The sequence below is a fragment of the Lipophrys pholis genome, assembly GCF_963383615.2.
Source record: "Lipophrys pholis genome assembly, chromosome: 10".
NCBI lineage: Eukaryota > Metazoa > Chordata > Actinopteri > Blenniiformes > Blenniidae > Lipophrys > Lipophrys pholis.
This window is the reverse complement of record NC_137640.1, coordinates 17,742,128-17,766,699: the sequence shown is the minus strand read 5'-3', so window position 1 is coordinate 17,766,699 and position 24,572 is coordinate 17,742,128. Positions and strand designations below refer to the sequence as shown.

Genomic DNA, 24,572 nt, shown 5'->3' with positions numbered 1-24,572 from the left:
CAGCAGCCTCGTGGTTGGCTGTTTTCCACTAAACGGTTTGTTGCATGTCATGTTCCCCTTTCAGTTCCCTTTATCTCTCCAAACAGCTCAAAAATAAGAAAGAGCTCTGATCTTGACACTATAAGTCATCTGGGCTACTTTTGTTTGTTGTGTTATCCTGCACTCTTTTTTTGAATTATAAACAGGTTATTTCTTTTCTTTCTGTGCAAATCATAGACGTGCTCATAAATGCATGCGTACAGTATTACAGTACAACGTTTCTGTCTGAACCAAAATCACTGATTTGTGATTATGCAGCAAGACAAATGATGACAGCTTGCTGCGAGACCTAAATACAAGTGTTATGTGGATCAATTACTGTGCATCTATTTCAGGTCATACATACATCCGACCTTCCCTCCCCCTCCTGCAGACTCTCAAACACAGCATGCTGCTCATCTAAGCATGAATGAAGGGCACGGTGGACTGATTACACCTCAGTAATCAAAGCGGTCGAAAACATGTTGCAGACATCCCCCCCCCCCCGTATTTAAACAGAAATACAAGTATGTATGCTAATTTCAGAAATATAAATATGGTCACGATACCTAAAGATGAATCATTTCTTAGAGACCCAACATAGCAAAATATTTCATTATAAGAGCAACTGCAATTATTCACTCAAAATAATGTCTTCATGTCTCTACAACACAGCAAACATCCATTGGTAATTCATCTATCACAGGAAATTCATGAGGAAATTTCACAACCAAGAAAACGTTCCCACTGAAACGTTTTCCCACGCACAATCAAGTATCTCAGCAAAGTGTGTCTTCACTATGACTTCCTCCCAGCCCGATCACTGTGAATCATATCACAGAGCCATGAGGGCCGCAAATAACACTCATTCTTTTCCTTTTGCGGTTAAATCACTTCAATAGGCACTTTCAACAGAAGGAAAGTAAATTACAAGTCACATCGCCCTGTCTGTGTGGACTCCAGAGGAAAAGATATCTCACACTGACATGCCCATCTAAAGACAAGTTTACCTTTTCTCAGTTGAAGTAAAACAAGATTATTTTTTATTGTATTTGTTGAGCAGTCAGATCGTCTTTGCAGCTGTTGTACAATTTATTCAACACATTATTGGTAAGCACAAGTGAAGGACCCAAATCTGTATTTCTGTCAGTAACATAGGCATGTGAATTTCCCCAATGTGTGGTAAAATAAAGTAAAGTAAAGTAAAGTAAAGGCCAACTACATTACAGTTATGCACGAAATGGCAAATGCTTAACTAAATGCAACAGGCCAACATTTTGACTTTGCACCATGTGTACAAAGTGGAAGAAGGCTTGTCCAAGAGACTTAAACTACGTCAACCACATTTTGTACTACAGTTACATAGCCAAATAAACATAATCAGTGTTTGTCAGATGTAAAGTGGGGTAAAAAAATTCAACAAAAAAAATTTATTAGAGCAATAGTTCCTCTGGAACCACTAAGGCAATTGGTTATTGCTAATTAGTAAGCAATGGCAAGGAGCCACGAACTATGACAAAATTGTTATTATAATTTGAATTACTCAACTGCTTGTCTTGGGATAAATGCAATTATCAGTTTTCTTTGAAATAGTTTAGTGACCCTGGGAAACCTCAGAGAAAAAAGTTGTTTCTTATTAGAAAGCTCGGTCAGAGCTGCCAAAACCAAAATTTCATCGAAGGAGAACAGATGCAAGTATAGAGGGTAGAGGGTTTTGGTCTTAATTCGTATTCAAGGTCAAAGTGGAAGAAACAGGAAAACGCAGATGGGCAAAACCTGAGCGACAGGAGTGAAGGCTCAGCTGGGATCTGAGCCAGCAGAGAAACAAGGCTGAATTCCCAATGTTCAAATCTGAGCAGTATTGCTCAGGACTTTCTGAGACTTTCACTTCTGCACATCTTTGTAGTTGCACACTGCACAAGTCTGCCGCAGCAGCATCTCAATTTGACTGTCACCACTCCAACAATAACCTCTATGAACAGTTTCAGTCTGGTTTGCATCGTCATCACAACACAGAAACAGCCCTCATCAAAGTCGCCAACAACGTCCTGATTGCAGCCGACTCCAGACTTTTATCCCAGAGAATCACTGGTCCACAAGGCATCAAACTCAACTATTTCAAACGTAACAGTGACATAACAGAGGTTCTCCTCATTGGCTCCAAGTGCATCCTCACAAAAGTTCATAGTTTTCCCCATCACCAACAGCTCGTCTGTTTCCTACCCCAGAGAGGTTAAGAATCTGGGTGTTACTATCAACATCAGTCTATCGTTCCAAACCCACATCAATGATGTCACTTGACCAGCGTACTCCCACCTTCAGTCACCGTCCCTACTCCCTCTCACTCAGTAGCGCCGCCACACTGACCCATGTCCTGGTCATCTCCAATCTGGATTCCAAGAACATCAGAACTCCTTCCATCCGTCACAATAATCCAAGTTCTCCATGAACGCCACTGGCTCCCAATTCAACAACACATTCACTTCAAAATTTTACTTCTGTCATTCAAGGCCCTCCAAAACGTCACTGACCTCTCCAGCCTTGCAGTACCTCCAGCCTTCATGACCACCCTGATGTCCAGAGCCGTCAGCCGCTCAGCCCCCCACCTCTGGTACTCCCACGACACCCAACATCCGAAACACTCAATCCCTGGACACTTTTCAAACTCATTGTGAAAATCATCTTTTCGGTGAATGTTTTTCAATGTTGTTATGTTAATGCTGGTGAAGTTTTTATTGTTGACATTTTTTTAACTTTCTTTTATTGTGTTCATTATGTAAAGTAACCTTCAGTGTCTTAAATGGTGCCATTAAATAAAATGTATTATCATTATTACTATTATTATAATTATTCTAATTATCATTACAATCATTATTTTTATTAATATTATTTAGCAGTAAGTTGTGGGAGTCCATCCCCTCTGAGTCAAATAATGATATGGATGCAGTGTCGGCCAGCGGCTAAAAAAATGACACCCTCCCTCAAAAAAAGTAAAACCCAAGATAAATTCAACTTAAGAGAACCTTTATTTTACACACTGCCACTGACAATGGATAGAAGAGGAAAGCAACGGAGTCTGAGCTCTTCGGTGCACTTGAAAGTTTCCTTTAATCCACAAACTCTGCCCTACATCCCCTTCAGAAGCACAACAGTGACACCAGATAGGGGAAGGGGAGGAGGAGGAGGAGGAGGAGGAGGAGGAGGAGGAGGGGGCACGCAAGCCTCGGGCCATCAGCTACACTCAGCCCTCATCTTTAATTAATTCACCATGAAGGATTCAGATGAATTTTGAGGATAGGGATGCTCATATACAATGAGAGATCAGACGAAATGTTGGCCTGGGCAAAAGAAGCAACGTGTCTCCTCCTACAGCCTGTCTCCTGGAAAATCTTCTGCTCAGCATGGAAGCTCTTTCTCAGCTTCACAATCACATGGATGAAATCATTTCTCTCAGGGACGGAGAGATATTAAAGCAGTATTTGGCTGCTGCCTGCAGCAAAGGTCATAAACAGAGGGACTTGTATGATGGTTCCATTTAGATGAACTGAAATCGGGGGGGCTGAGCGTAGGGAGCGATGTGAGAACAAGCAGGTTTTAAATACACTTCCTCTGTTCTACGTGGCTGCATTCATTCTGCAAGCGCTCATGCTCACTTTCAAATTATTGGTCAGACATCCTCGATAATGGTTCATTACCGCCACTGGGATAAAAATCACATCTGACATATAGCAAGATACCTTTCCTGTGAGTATTGCCGCTGCGTGTGTGCAAGCTTTGTTTGCCGCAAATGAATTGCGTTGCTTTGGATCAATAAAGTTTCCTGAATCTCCAGCCTGGAATTTATTTAGATTGAAACTGACAACACAGAAAAGACCAGAGTTTAATTGAGGGCACACATTAATTTGACCAAGTGAACCCCCAAACGATAAGGACAATGTTGTGTAATTACATTCTCTTTCCCATTAAACTTATGTTGCTGCCTTTAAGTCAAATTTAAAGCAGCATTTTCAAGCAAGGCTCACATTAAAGCAGGGGTGCAATCTCTGGGCGCTAAATGTGAGTATAAAAATATACCGAAAAAACTCTTAATATCAACACTTCTGTGAATTTCACAACATTCATTATTTACACTCTTTGCATCAGGATTAGCTTATTAGGAGCCGATTTGTAGTAGCTGATATTTTTGTGAGGTTTTAATTTAGTCCTTGTTTTCTGTTGATAAAAAAACTAATTTAACTATGAAAAAAAACAAAAAAACATTTATAAGAAAAATATTTTCAAATAACTTTAAGTCCCAGAATGGAAATGACTGCTTTAAAGGATACAGTCAACTCAGTGTCGAGGTGCTCCTGAGCAGCTGATGTTCTAGGTATAGAAGGTTAACGCCTGCCAACCTGCATACCGGTCGTGTTGTGTGACTCAGCAGGTCTGACAAGCCACAACTGCAGGTGGAGATTTTCTCTCTACTCGCTCTCTGTTTGTAGTCGTTTTACACAGTAGGAAACCATTTACAATGCAACAGTGTCCCACGACTACGAGCTGCACACCCGATCGCATGTTAGTTTTCCCGTTTTCTGGGCACGTCTCCAGTGGCGCCGTGGACGGATGAGAAGTTTGGATTTGGGAAAGATGTTAAAGTCTGTGGTGTTTTTCTTTTCAATCCGATATCAAGTTAAATTGAAGTTGGCATTGTTGATACTGATACTTTAACAAAAGCTTGAATGTGCTTGAAAAGTCCACAGCACCTCAAAAATCACACACTGATTTCCTATTAGGAGGAAAAAAAAAAAAAAAGCAGGAAATGAACCGATCGTGGCCTCGGGTTGCTAGGAAGAGCTAGAAGTTGGGGGTCCGCTCCGTCCAGGTGAACAACAGGAAGAGCGAAACACCAAAACAGTATCAGACTGTGATGAACCTTAGTGTGTAAATCTTTTTTAAAGTGGCAAAAGGAACTCATGACATCTAGTAAGTACAAACATTGCTAATTGCTGATCTCCCACTCTCATTAATAAAGTTGTGCTTAGTGAAAATGTTAAGTGGAGATCCACTCGCCACCGTGGCTGGTGAGCAAAGCAGTGTTGAGCCTTGTTCACACACATTAAATGAAATGACAAGAGCAATGTTAAACTTACCTAAACGGAGGCTTTCATTCTTTTATCTTCAGATTAACATTTAGTAGTGAGTAAAAAAAAGATACTGGGTGGGATTCAGTGGCGAATTTAAAAAAGGTTTTCTTACTGAAGTATGTGGTCGTCCCGACGCACACGCACATACACATACATGCACACACACAGTGTGAGGCTTTGCTGTATGTGCTTTGCCCCAAGTCATCTCTTTCTAATCCTCCCGCACTGCTCTCTTCATCTCTCTTAACCTCAGTACCCATTCAACACCCTGAATCTCTGATATGGAAAACACAAGCTGCAGCCTCCCGCCCGGCCGTGCAGTCAAACCCGGCCAATCGCTCATTGAGAAATTACTCTCCAGACTGCCAATAAACTAGCTTTTAAGCTGTGTGGGCTGTAAATAGCTTGGGGGGAGGGCAAGAGAGCTCAATCCACTGGCAAAAAATCATATTCACTGTACCTAAAAGAACTGAAAAGACAAAAAGCAGAAAGCCTGTAGGAGGTCTGATTCTGAAAGAAATTACTCGGAGAGTTTGTTGGGGCAGGCGAACACCTTATATGAAGGTGGATAAGAATGACCTGTTTGTACACAGTCTTGCTATAAAGGCGGGAGATCTTGAGCCTGTGTGAGCCTGTGTGACCCCGTGATTCCTTCCAGGCAATGTTCAAAAACAGATTAATTTCTAAGGCAACTTTGACCAAACCAGTGTGAACACTAATGACCGCAGTAGAGTTGAAAGAGCAAAGAGAAACTGAAACACATACAGAGTTCTGGGAAGGATAATGCATTCATAGGGGGGCTTTTTCTGGAAAGGCGGCATTTAGCATGAAACAATAACTTGACAACTTGCTTATGTTAGTATCTTGTCCTAAATCATTGAGGCGCTGTAGAAGGCCAGTCTGATCGAGCTCAGCCACTGTTGATACCAAACCGTATGCAGCTCCGTCAGTCAGCCTATCTGTCCTCCTTCTTTACTGCTTTTACAAATTCAGGATGGCAGGGCGCTACAGCTGATCCCAGCTGACTATGGGGGAAGGCAAAGCACACCCTGGTCAGAGCCACAGTCCTTCGCGTGGCAAACACAGGTATTTTACTGTCACCAGCTATCTGTTTGGACAGTGGGAGGAAACCGGTGCCACCATTGAAAACACCCGCCTGCACTAGAGATCACATATATGAAAGTATTTTTTGCATATGTCTAGTAAAAAAAAAAGTTTGTGGCAGCTTTATATTGTAAAACAATGATAAGTGGAAAAACATAATTCAGAGATTGAACCCTCCCTCTGAATAGGACTGAAAATGTTAAATGTTCAGTTGTATTGTACACTTTATTAAGAATACCAGGTTTATTTATATAATGGGGCTTTTCTATGTGTACATGTTTGCTAGAATATGTGTGTGAGTGTGTCTTGTCTCTGACATTTCTGTGTTCGGTCGGGTGAACTGATGGACTAGTGACCTATTCAAAATGCACCTCTTATTTCATTGGTTGGAAATCGGCGGCGACAGGCTCCAGTTCCCATGATGCTTCCTTGGATGTAAAAAAACGGATGGAAGTATGGATGAATGGTTCCTCTGTTTTACGTATGCAGTACATGATAATACCTGGATGTGAATCATCTGCGTAAACTAGTCTGCAATCAGAGATTAGGCAAACGCCTTAAAGAAGGTTAACCCAGCTTTGAATGAGGTACACGGTGATATGTAGAAGAACCCTTTGCTTCTCAGTAACCTCATGAAAAACTTACAACTCCCAGTGTCATTTAATTATTCACGTATTGTCCAACCGAGAAGAGCTACATTTACAGTGAGGACAGCAAGGAGCTGGTGTCAGTATGTGCAGGCGTGTTCAGGTAGTAACATCAATATACTAAAGTTAAAAAGGGTTAAATACAAAATGTTGTCAATTTCATTCGGTTTGAGCTGATCTTCACAGCTATGTGGAATAGGTCTAAAACTCAGAGTACGCTCAGTGCAGTTTTTTTTTACTATTGGTGCATTTATACAACACACAGCTGCAAGTCTGCAGTGGCTTCACGCCCTCTGGGGACTTCTAATTTAAAAGGCGTCTATACTTTGCTTTTTGTCCTGTTTGCCTTTGTTCCTCCGACAGCACTTCTCTTTTATGGGCCTACTTCCTCTGACTGGCAGTCTTGCGTCGTCCACCTTCTCCGGCCAGTGAAAGTGTCCGGCGGGCAGGCAACACGACACGCTACATCTACGCACTAAAATAGCACGAGGGGAAGCGCTAACTCATACAGCTGCTCAGCAAGTCCTCATGTCTGAAACACAAACCACAACCTCACACAAACAGTGGATGAATTTCCTACTCCGGAACAAAGTCAGAAAAGCTTCCCGGCACTGTTAGTGAGGAATATCTCCTTTGATCGAAAGTGGTTGATCACGTCACCTCGCGAGCCGCTTCAGGCCAAAAAGAAAATCTCTTGACAAAATACCCCCATTGTGAGCGGTAGTTGTGTTGAACGAGAGCAGCACACTTATCGGAAGGTCAAGTACTCCTGCAGGAGTGTGACTGATAACTCAACACTGACACAAACTGCGAAGGTGACACAAGGCCGGGGTGTTTTCTGTATTCAGGGCATGAAGGTCAGTGAGCGAGACGGAGAAAGAGCTGCTCGCTCATCCCAACATCCCACCAGCACTTAAACACACGTTCCCTGCCAATAAAAGAAGATGAAACGAAATGAATAGAAAGAGAGCGAGCCAAGGCGAGTGGTGATTAATGCAATTGTGCATGTCTCCCAAACAGCAATTAAAAGGCTCTTCTCCCCACAGAGCAGCTGCTTTCCCCTTGGCCGGTGAGAGGACACGGTCAACACGCTTTATCGGCGTTATGCTGCAGAATAACTGCTGAAAGTTCAGACGTCCTCTCGGATGCAGAGGGACGCTGCACTGTGGTGATACCACAAACTTCGACAGTAAATTAAACAGCAACAACATCTTCTTTCTCAAATGCGCCCATTGCAGTTAAGTAGAGTGATTATCATACTGTGAGCGACTCTGTGGCATAATATACAACGTATATGACAAACTCCAGAGCAGCATCGCAACAACTGCATGTGTTTCTGAAAGAAGGAAAAAAGTGTTTAAGTCAGCATGAAACAAATTAGGAAACAGCCGGCTAAAGCCGCCGTCACCCAACCACAAATACGCATAAGCAAACATTTTCTTTCAAACTATTTTGTGCATTTTATACCATTATGTGCTGCAGTGTTTGACTATCAAAGGTTATAGCAGGTAAACATATTCAGATTTTCTATTCGAGGAGAAATTGAAAAAACAAACTTCACTTCAGTTCCCTGTGCTGTCGAGAATCGCATAAATTGAGTGAAGCCGCAAACTGTTGTCTTTTCAATCGAGCTGTATTTTTTTTTTTCCCATCAAGACACATTAAGACCAAATGTGGCAAAGCAATGAACCTTTGGGATTTTGAAAAAGCCTAATATTCAAGAGCATTCTTTTTGTTTTTGCAATCTCTCAGTTCAATATGCTGTTTTGTCTTCAAGTCTTCATCCTGTGAAACCCCTTCTTTTTTCCATCCGGTACATGTAATTTAACACCAGCCTCATCATATTGCCCATCAAACGAGGGGCTGATGCAGTCCGCAACCTGAGCTCTCGCCTCAAAAGGTTTCTGAAACGAGCGGCTCATCTCAATATTTGACACTCAAGCAATGCGTAAACATGCAAGGCAACATCAAAACATTTCATTTATGAGACACAAAAAAATCTAAATAAATTCAATTTAATAATCCAACCGTGAAAAACTCAAATATTATAGCTATCATACAGCGGGTCCCCCCCCCCCCCCCCCTTTGGTGAGGCTATACATTAAATCCAAGGCTTGATCAATCCAAATTGCACATTTCTGGCCCCAGCATGCATCTGGCATCTGTAGCTGCTTTGAACACTTGGGTCTGACATGCAAGAGCAAGAGCCTGTGAAATGCAACACACTGATAAACAAGCCAACGGTATATGGAGCATTTCAGCAGCAAGGGAGCGAGTCACAGGAGGACAATATGATAAAAGACACACAAGGCAATGACGACAGGCGCGGGACGACGTGCTGACATCTGCATATCATGACAAGCATGAAACTTCCACAGTCACATCTCACAGTCTGATGCAGCCTCGACAGATACTGAGGGAGGAACTGAAATCATGGGGATGAGATGAGGGTGGATTTCTTGATCAAAGTCAAACAATGATGAATGAATCAAAGAATGGCTGATTGATCCCCAGTATATCAACACCTGATGTTGTAAGTATCAAACAAGTGCCAAATGCATTGAGAGAAAGACTCACAGTTTTACAATGCCAATTTCGCATTTCCATTAATATTAAGATATTCTTACATTAGCCTTGTGTTACGGCAAAACTGATTGCATCAAACTGACTGAGAATTTATGACTAAATATCTCCACTCATTAGCATTTGAGCACTTTTTTGCCGAGTGATGCCACCGATAACAATGATGATCTGAAGCTCAAGACTATTTGGTAAGAGATGAAGGCCATGAAACTACCACCCATCCCTGTCATGCAGAGCCACAACACAGAGACGACAACGTGTTTGTACCTCTCTCGGTGTAGCGGGTACATTTTACAGCTCACAGACAACTCCTCTGCAGCAGAACAGGAAGAAAGAGTCACAAGGTGAGATGGGTTACCTGTGCGGGTTTTTAAGTTTTGTTCTTCTGGTGCGACTCATTCCTTTGTAGTATATTAACAACAAACAAAAAAATTCACAATTAATTCACATCAAATAGATATTTGAACAAAATTAAATCAGAAAAAAAAAAAAGACTTCAAGAGTTATGTGAACTCATAATCATATCATTATAAAGCAATAGTCTCACATTGGTTTCGCCTCACGAACTCAGAAAAGACTCAGCTTCCGTGATGAGAACACCTTTCAGAGCAGAGGCCCCTCCAGAGGTTAACACAAGTTGCATATTTTAATACATCCATCATAACAACGCATAATATGGAGAATTTTCTTTTTTTGTTTTTCCAATCACAGGTTTTCTTAAATCACATTTCTGTCCACGCTCCTCGTCTCCCTCAGTCAAACTCACACCAGAAGTATGAATGCATGGATCGTATGTCCAGATTGGTCGAATGTTACCAGAGTGAACGATGCACTGCGAGCGTTAGTTAAATCATTTTTCTTAACTATTCCATTCGCATTGTATTGACAGTGAAAATACAATTGTGGTCTGGCCAGTACTGTTCACTTGTGGATGGTTTCAGTTAACATCAAATTATGTGTCGCATTTATCTTGAGGATGTGAAAAAGAGAAGGAAGTTGAGTATCTTGATATTTACAGTAAATCTAACCAACTACTGTTTTCTCTTTATGAGAGAGAGAGACGATGAGGATAAGTACTTTAAGACAAGCTAAATGCATCACGGGAGCATGTATGTGTGACTAACACTCATTTTGTTTATGGACCTGAAGTGGCTCCTAATCAAGACTTCCCTCCTCCTCGTTTCAAGTGGGGAGAAGAGCTGCAAGCTGTCTGTGTTTATCAGGAGTTGTACAGGTTCCTGTGCGAGTGTTCAGAGTGGCCCGGTGATTATATCCTGCCTCTCTGCTTCACTCTGCCTTGGAACAGGTGAGCGAACTCCGCTGCATCTGTTTCCCACAGAGGGACGAAGCAGAGCCGACGGTTGTTTCAAGCTTTGACTGTGTGAACGGATCAAACGCTGGGCACCCGACCAGATGTAGGCTTTGGTTGTTACTGTCAAAGGAAGCATTTTTGGCTATGACGTGTTTGCCACTCCAATCACCTGAATGAAGGTGTTGGCATTGTGGCACAACGCCACTTCAACTGGGATGCGTCATTGATTTGGGAACTTCTCCTGGGCTGTCAACATATTTCCACAGGAGCTGTGTGTGCAGCGTGACTGATATGGTCCATTAAATGTAAAATAGGACAGAAAACTAGAGGCTGCACATGTAGGGGGTGGGGGGGGGGGGGGGGGGGGGGCAACTCTGTACAAAGTCTACTTTGTTTAACTATAGATTTATAGAAATCCATGCTCACTTAGCGTAAGTACTTATTTTTCTATTTCTCCTTTTATTGTAACACTGATATGACACTTCAAATAAAATAAAGACAATACAATTCTTTGTGTATCCGTCTGTGTATTTCATGCATAACACACAAATACATTTTAGTAGATAAGTGAAAGAATAGAGGAAAGCTGTATCCTTGACTCTTAGTCCTTGAACACTATTTAACAAAAAAACCAAAGAGGGAAAATTGTTCATTCTGTTATTATGAATCATACAAACACAAATTCTATTGACACTGCAATTTCAAGTGCAACACTAATCACCACTGCCCAAGGTGGAGAATCACTGATTTTTTTAATTGCCAAATATTAAAATGGCTAAAGGTATGACGTTGTAAATGGAAAGGGAATCAAATAAAGAAACAAAATGAGTGTCAATTTGACGTTATGAGCAAAACAATAATCATCTCGGTGCACACGACCGTCTAAGTTTACGTGTCACGTGGGAGGCTGCCAGCACACGCTGTAGTAATGTGAGAGTTCAGGTGTGTGTTTGAACCAAGGGTTAGGTGTGCATGTATAATTCATCACCCACCAGAGAGACCGGGAGCTTTACAAAGCAGACCCACAAAGTAACTCCTACAACAATCATCCTGGCACTGCTCCAAGCTTGGCTGGGCAAAACAGCTTGTTTGGCAGCCAGACCGTTTTACCATGATGCAGTCACGATATTCCAATAAATGACTTCGACCTTCCAGCGGTCACAACTGTCACTGAGGTTTGAACGGACTCGAGACTTTTAATGGAACTAGGTCAACTCGCTCCACGGTGCACAGAGGAATCCCCTGTCGGTGATGTCCACCCGGATACAAACAAAGAACGGGGCACAGTGTCACATGTGAACTCATGATAATCTAACCGATCGCTCAAAACGATTATATGTATGAGGCACGGGCATATTTAGTGGAATAAAACACTGCATGCGTTTAAAAAAAAAAAAAAAGAAGAAGAAGAAGAAGAAGCGTAAGATTCAATAAAAGTTCACTTTAAACTCATTTTGTATATCGCCATCCCTATCAAACAATTCCAGACAGCAGATATGGCATTTTCAGACACACACCTTCAACTTACCCCATGCTCCGAAGATCTAGATGCTGTTTTTTGGGGACTGGCTCTTCTAACTAACTCCTTTTGTCCGTTTACCTCCTGTCTCCGAAACGATTCCTTTCTTCCCTGAAATCCCGTACGTAAGTTACATTTCCCGAAAAAAAAAAAATAAAAATCACTTCCGACACCAGATTCCCCCAGTTTCCCCTTCAGCAGTACTCCTCTCTCCGCTCAAGTCAGTTGTTGTACTCCAGCCTGCCCGCCTGCCTTTGTCCGCGGGTTTCCACGGCGTGCAACACCCCGGATCGGTCGTCTCCGTGCGTAATTACGCACCGTGAACGTTTGGTTCAGTTCTGCCGGCCAGGCAGAAGAAGTAACGTCGATTTAAAGTCGAACAGCTGAGAGCATTTGGATCAAATCTCCTCCAGGACTTGAGTGCTGCTGTGCTCCTCTCCCGCCCTAGTGGCAGATCTCACTGGGATCCCATGCAACTCTCTCGAGTGGGACCACGGAGCTTCTTTAGCGCCATCTGATGGACAAAGACAACACACAAAGCGGATCCTCCTGGCTCCAACCCTCCTTTCAAATGTCAGAATGTGAACTATAATCCATGGAAATGGCCCACGGACTGCCTTAACCCTCATCTCACCACCACAACCTCCCATAGTGCGTGTTTGTGAGGTGTTGCGTAATAACAAATAAGATCATTTTAGATACTGTTGAAAAAGCTCAAGCTTCACAGCTAGATAGATAGATAGATAGATAGATAGATAGCCACCTACACATAAACATAGAAGATTCCAATCTGATTTGTTTAATCTGATTGTTCCACTAGTCTGTTTCTGAAAAACATTTTGTGGAGATGGATCAATGAGTAGATCAGAGATTCCAGGCCTGTGTCCTTTGTAATTTCTATTACTCTTGAAATCAAATTAAACATTTTATAAACCTGTTAATATTTTTGAAAGTCCTTCTTAAACCAGCTTGTATTGTGAGTACCATATACAAGCTTTGGAATACAGATTGAACATAGACATTGGCATTGAGGAAGTCTAAATAGAATAACATTTCATTAAAAAAAACATTTTCACATAGGTTTGGATTAAATTTTGTTAAACAAATTCGAGGCCAGTAAAGTGGAAGATATATTTTTGTTTCAGCTGAATGGAGCTTCACTGTCAAAATCATAAATCTGATTTAAAGTCTGGTCAGATAAATTCAATTTAAGCCCATTAATTTATGTAGACTTTGGTTAAAATTCACCACCGATTTAAAATATATGATCTATTTGCATGAATGTGGGACGAGCATGAGAGAATGGAGGCTCAAATGTAGTGGAAGAGCAATGGGAGCACTAATCATGCTGCTCAGTGGCCTGTTAAAGCAATGCAGCTGATAGCTCTGCTGTACTGCAGGGAAGTAGCAGGAATCGTGGCGTCTCTGCCTCACACGCAAACACCCCCCCCCCGTGCTCATTTCGAAGGGCTCTTCTCAGTCGGTCTGAGGTAGTTTGCAGCACAGCTGGACAGTCAAGGCAAGACAGAGCTAAACCTTCAGAACTCTGCGTTTAACTCACGGAGCATTAATCACCTCTGGCAGCCTAGTGTGCCAACACAGATGGGTCCTCTTGTGGAAGAAATACCCTGCTTCAACAGTTTAGCCGAAGCTAAATCAGACACCACAGCCATATTCACAATAACTATCACTGGTGTGGCTGATATGCAGAGAGACCGCTGAGGTACTATCTACACGAGAGGTACTGTTCAGACGGGAGACACATCTTTAGAGTTCTTTATACTTATTTAACATGAACTAATACTAAAAAAAAAGACTGCTCAGTCAAGCACTTGTTGGCTCTTTTGCCTTCACTTTATGGTTCATCTCATCCAATACCATCTGGATTGGGTTGAGGTCAGGCGATTGTGGGGGCCAGGTCATCTGGCAGCACTCCATCACTCTCCTTCTTGGTCAAATAGTCCTCACACAGCCTGGAGGTGTGTTTGGGTTCATGAAAAAGAAATGATGGTCCAGTTAAACACAAACCTGATGGCATGGCATGTTGCAGCAGGATACTGTGGTCGGCATGCTGGTTCAGTGGGCGTTCATTTTTGAATAAATCTCGAAGAGTGTCACCAGAAAAAGGGTCCCCACACCATCACACCTCCTCCTCCATGCTTCAGGTGGGAACCAGCATGCACAAACCATCCGTTCACCTTTTCTACGACAAGGCTGGTGGAACCAAACATCTAAAATTTGGACTCATAAGACCGAAGCACATACTTCCGTTGGTCTAATTTCCGTTCTTTGTGCTTCTTGGCCCAAAAAAATTTCTTCTGATTGTTGGTTGTCCTTTGGTAGTGGTTCCCTCGCAGCTATTTGACCATAAAGGTCTCATTGGTTCAGTCTCATTTTAACAGCTGAGGTAGAACTGTGTCTGCTGCTGGAACTTTGTCTGGCATTTATCTGGGTTGTAATCTGTGGGGCTGTTTACGTGTGATTTCTGAGTCTGGTGACTCAGATGAAGTGATCCTCAGCAGCAGCAGTGACTCTTGGTCTTCCTTTCACTGGGGACACATTCAAAGTTTCTACAGTTTTCCAGTCTAATGTGTGCAACACACGCTGCCTGATGGTTAACAACATGCAAGCATTCTGTTATAACTGACACTAAACACTTAACTGTGGCACTGAAGCAAATTTTATTTCAAAGTATTACATTTCAATATCTCTTCAAGCTGTATCCTGCCTTTTACCCATTTTCAAAATATATTGGCTCATCCACCCTGTGACTGTTCATTGGATAAAGCTCAGTAAACAATGAATGGATAGATGAAGGCTTTCAGACACCACGGGGCAGTCGTGGCATAGAGGTAAGATAAGTGGACTTGGGATCTGAGGTTTGCTGCTAAAACAAGCGTACATGCAAAACAAGCAAAATTTCACACAAAGATGACCAAAATGACACAAAAAAATGTAATTAAAAGAATCAAAAATGGGATGTTTCTTTCAGCTCTTTGTAAGGCAAGGCAAATTCATTTATATTATTTATTCATTGACAATCGTAATCTTAAACAAATAATATTATGAAGGGTTAGGGTTAGGGTTAGGGTTAGGGTTAGGGATATAAAAGTCGCGAGTGAATCATCAGTCCTCAGGCGGTCAGGGAGTTTGTTACAAAATTGTTACAAAAATGTGCTTAACATTGTTTGCTTCTGACTGGGAACATTAAGTAAATCTCTTTCTGAGGACTTCAGGGTTTTTCGTATCCTCAGAATAAATCAAAGAAGTATTTAGACCAAAGGCCATTTCAAGATTTATAGACAAAAATAAATAAATAGGGTTTGTACATGTTTGTACGTGAGAACTTGTACTTGAAACGTCTGACCATGGAGATGTTTTTACCTCTGCTGTGACTCGTTTTGACCAGCAGGGGGCCGCCTGCCTTATTTACAGCATCAATGACGTCACACCCTCACGTAATCAACCAGCGACCGCTGAGGACACGAGGATGTGTGACTCTACGTCTAAATCTTAAGAGAATTTAGTTTTAGCTTTTAATTTGTTATATCACTGACACAGATTCGATCATTGGAGCTTTGGAGGAGCACTGACATCTAAAAATGGGGGATTTCTCGTCGTTGGGTTTGTCGGACTGGCTGATAAATCAGTGTAAACAACTGGGAATAAACAAGCCCACTCCTGTCCAAGAAAACTGCATGCCAGCGATCCTCGAAGGTAAGACACCAAATATATGGCTTAAAATACATCCGTGAGCGGTTTAACTTTGTGAAATATCTAACGGACGGTCTCAGCCACTCGAAGCAGCAGTCCTGACTGAAGATGCAGATCTGTAGTTAAATGCTTAATTTTGCGTTTGCTTTTCAATAATTCCTCAACCACTTTCTTAAAACTGATGTAAGTGATCTGCCTGTCACCTATTTGATGCTGATTTATCTCGAAAAAATAACAATGGTAACTGGAATGGCTTCAGGAAACTGCAAAGAAATCCCATAATGCCACACAGAGACAAACACGAGACCAACAATGATCTGAAATGACACAGAAAGGTCGAAATAGGATCCTAACAAGCCAACGTGCCTAATAACTTTGTTGGGCAATGAAATCACAATACAAACAAGTAAAATAAAATAATAGAGCATATGTAAAACAACCATAACACTAACTAAGCAGACATGCAGAACGACCAACTTGACCTACAAACTGACCAGAAAGCGTCGGAAACAATTTCAAAATGATGCATAAATACATCAAAAGTCATCTCAAATGAGCAAACTAACACTATAATAACACAATTACAACTAAACCGATGCAACGTGATTAAAGAAAAAAAAAAAAAAGCGAGCAAACATTTTAGAAGTTTTAAGATCCTGGGAAGAAAAGTGATGGAAAATATTAGAAAATAAAATAGTTCTGAAAAAGTCAAAAGATCACTGTAAAGCAATGCAAATCTACTCCAAGACAGAAACACCAAGCAAGCAACACATCTGGATTGTTTGTATCGCTCATCATTTTGGTTTCTTAGTTCTTTTACATGTCACTACTCGTTGTTTTTTTAAAGTGTTTATGGCTTATTACAGCAAAGTCTGAATTAGTTTCATTACATCTGCAAAATTGACCCAAAGAAGTGAAGAAAAATATTGTTTGACAGAATAAATCGGCTTTCAGACAAGTAAAGTAAAAGAAGAAATCCTTTACGTTGGGTTTGTGTTTCGTTTTTGTGTGTCAGTGAATGAATCGTGTCTTGACACAGGTCGGGATTGTATGGGCTGCGCAAAGACCGGAAGTGGGAAGACGGCAGCGTTTGTGTTACCAGTGCTGCAGAAACTGTCAGAGGAGCCATACGGCATCTTCTGCCTGGTGCTCACTCCTACCAGGTCAGTGTTGCCATGGCAGCCAGCTGGAGGGGGTTTATATGAAGTGTGTTTTTCCAATACATAACTGATTGAGGGAATTGATCGAGATTTTTAAAGAAAAAACTGTATTTATTCATTAGTTCTACTGAAGATGGTCATCATATAATGCGGTATTGTGGAATTTCATAAAATAATACAGTAATGCAGTTTGACAAACCCATGTTTTATGTTCAATGTTATTTATATAAATGTTAGGTGAGTTCATGAAACCTATGGCATTGCATACTATTCATTCATATAGTGTCATAATTCTAGTGGTTAACTTATTTTTCAAGTTTTTACAGAATATAGTGATCATTTCCCTATTTAAAAGTAAAAAGCAAAAAAAGATCTATATTCAATTTACAGATGTCTGATTATATTATACTATGTTGTATAATAATAACATTAACCGACACTGCAGCAACAGAAGCAGAGTTGTGTAGATGTTCATTTTTGAATCTCTTCCATACCGTCTATCCTACAATTTTCTAACACAGGGAACTGGCCTATCAGATTGCGGAGCAGTTTCGAGTCCTGGGAAAGCCTCTGGGTCTGAGAGACTGCATTATCGTCGGTGGAATGGGTAACTACGCACTTGACTGCAGGCAGCTTTTATTTCTGTTTATTCAGCTGAAGCAACGCAGCTTGAAACTCTGGTGAAACGATGATCCTGGGCAAAGTTTCTCTGGTAGCCTCACCTCTATTGGTCTTCTTTTTTTTTTTTTTAGGTGCTTATCAAAGTAAAACTACAGATAAGGTTAAAACATTTTATTGTGCCCATAGGGCCATTCCTTGTAGACAGGCACAAATGCAAGAAGAGTCTAAAAATACAGCAGTTTGTATACACCAGTATGCACACGCATTCAGGAAGAGACGCATTCCAAACCTTTTAAACAGTGCTGATGGTGAGGGGAAGGGCCAATTGCTGCAAAATGCTAATTATATTGCACCAAAAACATAAAGTAAATCTTTACTAAAACAGAATAAAACACTGTTGTTGTTTCATGTTGTGTATTAAAAAGAACTTACAGCCGATATCTCCGTTTAAAGTCTATGAGTGAGCAGCTTGAGTTGATCCAACATGTTGATCCATCTATTTCCCTCCTGAATCTTTGGTTGCAGTTGTGTCTCACTCTGGTGTGTGCGTGGACTTACTCTGCCGTGGGTATGTGTGCAGATATGGTGACTCAGGCCTTGGAGCTGTCCAAACAACCACACGTGGTCGTAGCTACGCCGGGCCGACTTGCCGACCACATCCGCAGCTCCAACACTTTCAGCATGAGCAGGATCCAGTTCCTGGTGAGTTGTCGAGTCGCAAAAGGAAGAGGACATCTGTTTGGTTTTGTCCAGAGGACAGATGAAATATTTTGTTCAAGTTCACTGTTGTTTGTGTTAACTAAGGGCAAACCAGGCATGCCTGTGTGCATAATTATCAGCAGGGTAAGACCGACCTGTCTCATCGTCTATTTTATTTTGCACCAAGGTCTCCTAACAGATTATGCATTTAGATTTTTTTTTCGCTTTGTTTTCGTTTCCACATTGGCGGAGCCACAAATCATAAATGTAAAATAGCTGCAATTATTATTTTTTCCTGCCAGTGACAAATCCACAAATATGTTCTGGTTGTTATGGATCAGGGTATGTGTTTGTTTCCACTTTATTATTAAGTCATTTTTGTGATGGTTTTATTGAATCCTTTTGCAGTGACGACCCCATGACAGAAGAATTCAGATTTTATAATATTCAATCTGTAAATTCAGCATATGTTTTTAAAAAAAACCCAAACATTTATGTTTATGCAGGTATTTGAAGTTTCAGTTTCTTTCGATTAATTGTTCTTTATATTTTTGTTGTCGTTTGTTTTTTTGTCCTCCGTCAGATTTTAGACGAGGCTGACCGGCTGCTGGAGCAGGGCTGCACCGACTTCACTAAAGACCTGGAGGTCATTCTGGGGTTCCTGCCGGCCAAACGGCAGACGCTGCTGTTCAGCGCCACCCTGACGGACACCCTGCAGGATCTCAAGAGCATCGCCTTGAATAAGCCGTTTTTCTGGGAGAGCAAATCTGAGTAAGCTGCCGGCCGCGATTCAACAGCAAGATATCGCTCAACACCTGGACGACACGTTGCCAGGTTGACCAGGAAACTTACTGAAGCCCTCAAACATTTATGTCCTGAGAGAGATACTCATCTCACTCACAATAAGGAGGTTGAACCAAAACGATCCGGCACTCGGATGTATTTAGATTTTTGGGTCCCATTTCAAATGCTCACTGCAATAGACTTTGCGTGTTACAAACGGAGCACTTGATCAGAGGCTGTGTGATTCTATTTGTGATATGAGCAGCAGTTTAGCTTCAGTTCTTCCGCAAAAGAATTTGGATGTTGCGATAAATCAAGTATACATAATGTGAGTTTAAAAATTGTTTGCAGCCAAATGACGTTGTGGTGGGCTTACTGTGGGTGAAGCAGCTCATGAAATACAGATTGTTGTGCTTATATCTGCAGAGGCGGGCTCTGATGTGATTAGATCAAGTTGTGCCCTCCACTGAAAAAAAAAAAAAAAGATCTAATCCCTGCAATGAGCATTAACCATCCCATATCGCTAAAATCCTCTGACTCAAGCTCAATAAATGTTTTATGGTGAATTAAATTACTAACATTTAGGTCGATACCCATTAATGATATGAGTGCTTAATGCAACGAAAATTGCATTTTAATTCAACGTTTTATTTTGCCACCATGTGGACATAATTCTGATTAATGATGTGAAACATGCAATCTTTCAATTTGAAAAAGATTTGATCTATTATGTTTTTTGAAGTGGAGCTTTCTTTCCTCCTTAATGCTGCTGCCGTCAAAAAATAGACCTGTTGTCTGCCTCGTCACACCTGGTGGAAGCAGCACTTTGTAATCTGGCTGCAGATGTGCCGGGGACTTATAAATTAAGTGATCAATTGCTATTTTGCAATCCAAACGTCCGTTGCCACAAGCTGAGTGCATAATGTGTTGCTATTGTACATCTTCTTTATTTATTTTTTTAATTCACATGGGCTTGTATCAGAGCACGTTTCTGATTCAGAGTACAGTGCTGTAGTACTGAAAAAAATACAGATTCGTGTGCACATTATTCCAGTGCATGGATCATTTACATGATCACGTCAACATTTTAGGCAACAAGAAAATTATTCAGTGTGGTGCGGTTTTTTTGGGAAAGTCACATTTAAATGGATATTTACTTATTTACATTTACTCTATTCTATTAACTGGAATGTAAAGTGACCTTGAGTGTATGAAAGGCGCTAACAAATAAAATGTATCATTATTATTGTTAAATCTTTTTTCCATGCGAGACTGAATCCCTTCAAGGATCAGGATTTCCACCTGTGTGGTAACTGCTGTATTCTAATAGTACATCAGGCTTCATTGTGTGTGGTGGTTTATCATGTTCTTGTTGTCAGAACTCGGACCGTGGAGGAGCTGGACCAGAGATACATCCTCACTCCAGAGACGGTGAAGGACGCCTACCTGGTCCACCTGATCCAGAAGTTTACTGACGAGCATGACGACTGGTCCATTATCATCTTTACCAACACCTGCAAGTAAGAAGCGATTGAAAGACTAAATGTCCTGCAGCTTTTTAATGTGGTAGAGAGAGCCTGTAATGTATGAAGCTTGTAATCTGGACTGAGAACTGTCCCTCCTTTATTATGATTAATATGGGATAACTAACATAGGATAAGGAAATAGCTTTATAGAATAAAAGACTCCCACTTTCTCTTGCACTAAACATTTGCTCTTTCATGTTTTTTTTTTTTTATTATTCTTATTCTTATTTATGATTTATTATAATGCTGCCAGGGTTGAGCCAAGCTTCAACTTCATGTGAAAAAATATTTACATCTCTAAAATGTTGATCAAATACAAATGTTATCATAAGTAAAATGATATAGAATCAAGAAAAAATGAGTCATTGATCAGGTAATGATCATATGAGGACAATAATATTCCATAATGTTTGAACTGATAAATGATGTCGTCTGCTGTGAATAAGACAACAGCATTGAGCGGGGAATCTTCTGGCGAGTGTGGTGGCAGTCGGTAACACGATTCTTCTTAGTTGACGTGAGAAATGTATAATTAGAAAATACGGATTTGTGTTATAGGAATTGCCAGGTCCTCACCATGATGCTGCGACAATTTAACTTTCCAACCATCTGCCTTCACTCCATGATGAAACAGGTGAGCGTTGTCTGAAAGTCTTTGTTTCACGGCTCTCAACACCCCAGCATCAGCGGGTAGACGGTAATTACAATGGAAGCCTGCCGGAGGATGTTGAAGGACTGCGCTGCAGGAATGACAGCTGAAGGGCAAACTCTATTCAAAGCCGCTTTACTGGTTAATGAAGTTTGCATTTTGCTTGGAACGTGACTTTGTGTGAGAGGAAAGTGAGTCATTCAGCACACCCCTGTGCCCTTATCAGCCTCGACTGTCTGCAAGATGAGGAACCTCGGGTGTGTCTCATTGAAAAAGCCTGATGATTAAATAGAGGGCTGAGGGATTAGAGTGGATTAAAGCAGACAAATGAACCAGCTGGATAAATGACTTTCCTTTTATATTCTCCAGAAACAACGGTTCGCAAACCTCGCCAAGTTCAAGGCCAGCGTCTACAAAATCCTGATAGCCACAGACGTGGCTTCGAGGTGAGGAGCCCCACAGAGCTGCTGCCTTCGCTGCCATTTTCAGTGTTTCCACAACCTCGTCCGTGTCTCTGAACCCCGTCAAGATGGAAATTTGATCATGTGGTTTTTGACCTTTTTGTGTTTGTTTTCTTCGGTTTGTGACCCACAGGGGTTTGGATATTCCAACTGTTCAGGTTGTCATAAATCAAAACACCCCCGGCCTTCCCAAGATCTACATCCACAGAGTGGGGCGAACGGCAAGAGCGGGTACAAGTGATACAAGTGATCTTGTTGGGCTTGAAGGAGTCCCTTTTTTAATATCAGTGACACCAGATGAAAACTGACATCCTACATACATGGGATTGCTGAGTTTTCCTCCACACTTTTTTTAAGTGTTGTGAGATGACCATGTTGTGTTGGCGTCAACAATGAAGCAACTTGAGGCGGGGCTGGACCTAATGTCTGCTCTCGATGGGTGACGGCAGGGGACACTCTGGACAAGGCTGCCAGTCCACCACAGGGCAAACGCACAGAGACCGACTGTCACACATTCACAATCAACCTCAAACGCACACAGAGACTGACACTGTCACACTTTGACAATCAACCTCAAACGCACATGTTTCGGGAGTGTGTGAGCAGAGATAGGACGACTCTGAGTCCAGAGTGCTCCACTATGCCACCTTGTGGTCAATTTAGTCATGAACTCACACAAAAAGAGACACTGTTATGTGTGATTTGAATACAGCTGATTTGTTGATATATATTGTTTGTCTGCAGGGAGAAATGGAGTATCTATCACTCTGGTGACACAGTACGACATCCACCTGGTTCATGCTATTGAGGAACAGACTCGTACGTTGTTGTTTTTTTTCTCAGTTATTTAGTTAGTGGTGCAGATGGATTTGTGCTCTGGATCAACATGGTGACCATGCAGCTGAATTTAGCAGGTTCCGTACCAACAGGTTAACATCGACATTAAAGTATTTATTCATGTTCCCACAGAGTCCAAGCTGAAGGAATATCCCACAAAGGAGAAAGAAGTCCTGAAGATCCTGACCCAGGTCAACGTGACCCGGCGGGAGTGTGAAATAGTACAAATGCTTCTTCTTCTTTTTTCTTTTTTTTCCCCTCAAATGCGCTCACCTGTTAACTTTTTCAATGCTTCAGAGGTTTCACAGAAACATAGCAATGATTCAACATTAAAAACACAATATAATGAAATAAATGAACGTTCAAACGTTACTGTGTTACAGAGACTCGAGTCCACAGACTTTGATGAGAAAAAGGAGATCAACAAGCGGAAACAACTGATCTTGGAGGGGAAGGCAAGTCCACCTCTTTTTCTTGAACGGTTGAATCGTGTGTTTGTTTTTATCATTTATCAAGTTCACTATGTGAACTGTTGAGAAGCACCATTTGACAGGCTGAACAAAGCTTTATTCCTCTGCAAAGTGTCTGCTGTGGTTTCCTCCAGGAGGGACATCTAAAATCTTTAATTGTTTAGTTTTTATGGTTGAGAAAGTATCAACTGGTTCCAACTCTGTTTGATTTAATTGAATTGCTACTAGCATGGAGCGCCTGAAAATGTCAACATGTACAGGAGATTGAATTCACCACAATAAGTCAAATAACTGGATATGTGGTTTTCTAAATGGTTACTATAGAGCAGCTATTTTTATGACAATCCTAGAAGTACATTCTTTATTCAGGTTATTATTGTTGGAGCAAACATTCGGGTTAAAGGCAGGTCACACCCAGAACAGGTTTCCAGTCCATGTGGAAACAGAACATAGCTCATACTGCCAGTTACATTCAGCGCAAGATACTGGTGTAATTTATTTTCCTTAAAGCTGAGGCGGTCTTGACTGATTTTGCCTTTTGTGTCGAATGACATCAGCTGAAGTCCTGCCTATAGTTGATATCTTTGGATAAATTCCTGTAGTGTGTTAGGAAAACCAAGATAGGGAATCTCTTGGCTGATCCAGTCGCTTGACACATTCGTGGAAGGTCATTCGTGGGGATATACAAGATGGGACATGTTTCCAGTTGGTTTGCTTGTATTGTACACCGACAGACTGGACCTATTAAGATGAAGGTAACCGGCCTCGTACCAGGCAGTCGTGGCTCATCCACAGCAGGACTGTGTTTGTTACTTTTGTATTGTTAGTTCTACTACAGGAAATCCTTCATGTTCACCATAGTTTGATAGAAAAAGATGGCGTGAAAGAGCCAACAAGGTGAATTTAATCCAAGCATTACCTTGTGGAGTTTGTCTCTGGGTTACATTGAGCGTTTATTTCTTTTACCCCTAACTTAATTTTTCAAAGTGCAATTTAAGTGGTATAAGTTATGACTTCTCCAGCTTTAATTGGAGCCTGACGTGGAAAAAATAAACGTGGACTAACTGCCGTTTCAGGACCCAGAGGTGGAGGCCAAGAGGAAGGCCGAGCTGGAAAAGATCAGGAGCCAGAAGAAGAAATTCAAGCAGAGAATCCGGGAGGACATTGAGAGGCAGAAATGTGGACAAAAGAAAAAAAACTCCATAAAGCATCAGCAGATGAAGAAAAAGGCAGTGCAGAATCCAGTGAGCTAATGACCTGGTGTGTGTATAATGCAAGTGCATTTCTTCTGTACAGTGTAATTTTTGATCAGTAAATAAATTTCATACCATAAAACAAAAAGG

At 41.3% G+C, this 24,572-nt stretch overlaps 2 protein-coding genes across 2 annotated transcripts in view; one reads left to right on the top strand and one right to left on the bottom strand.

Annotated features, from left to right (window-relative positions):
* Positions 1-12,790, bottom strand: part of LOC308115945 (homer protein homolog 3-like) — a 50,918-nt gene extending 38,128 nt beyond the window's left edge. The window contains exon 1 of the mRNA XM_080473830.1: positions 12,319-12,790. Coding sequence (XP_080329956.1) covers positions 12,319-12,323 — 5 coding nt within the window. The 5' untranslated portion in view covers positions 12,324-12,790. The remainder of the gene's footprint in view (positions 1-12,318) is intronic.
* Positions 12,791-15,765: 2,975 nt separating this feature from the next.
* Positions 15,766-24,560, top strand: ddx49 (DEAD (Asp-Glu-Ala-Asp) box polypeptide 49). The gene is made up of 13 exons (XM_080473679.1): positions 15,766-16,026; positions 17,063-17,186; positions 17,705-17,790; positions 18,385-18,506; positions 19,087-19,274; positions 20,666-20,806; positions 21,371-21,446; positions 21,831-21,907; positions 22,056-22,153; positions 22,667-22,741; positions 22,892-22,980; positions 23,143-23,214; positions 24,306-24,560. Exons 1-13 carry the CDS (start codon positions 15,912-15,914, stop codon positions 24,480-24,482), a joined length of 1,440 nt encoding a protein of 479 aa, XP_080329805.1. The 5' UTR covers positions 15,766-15,911; the 3' UTR covers positions 24,483-24,560.
* The last annotated feature ends 12 nt before the right edge of the window (positions 24,561-24,572 follow it).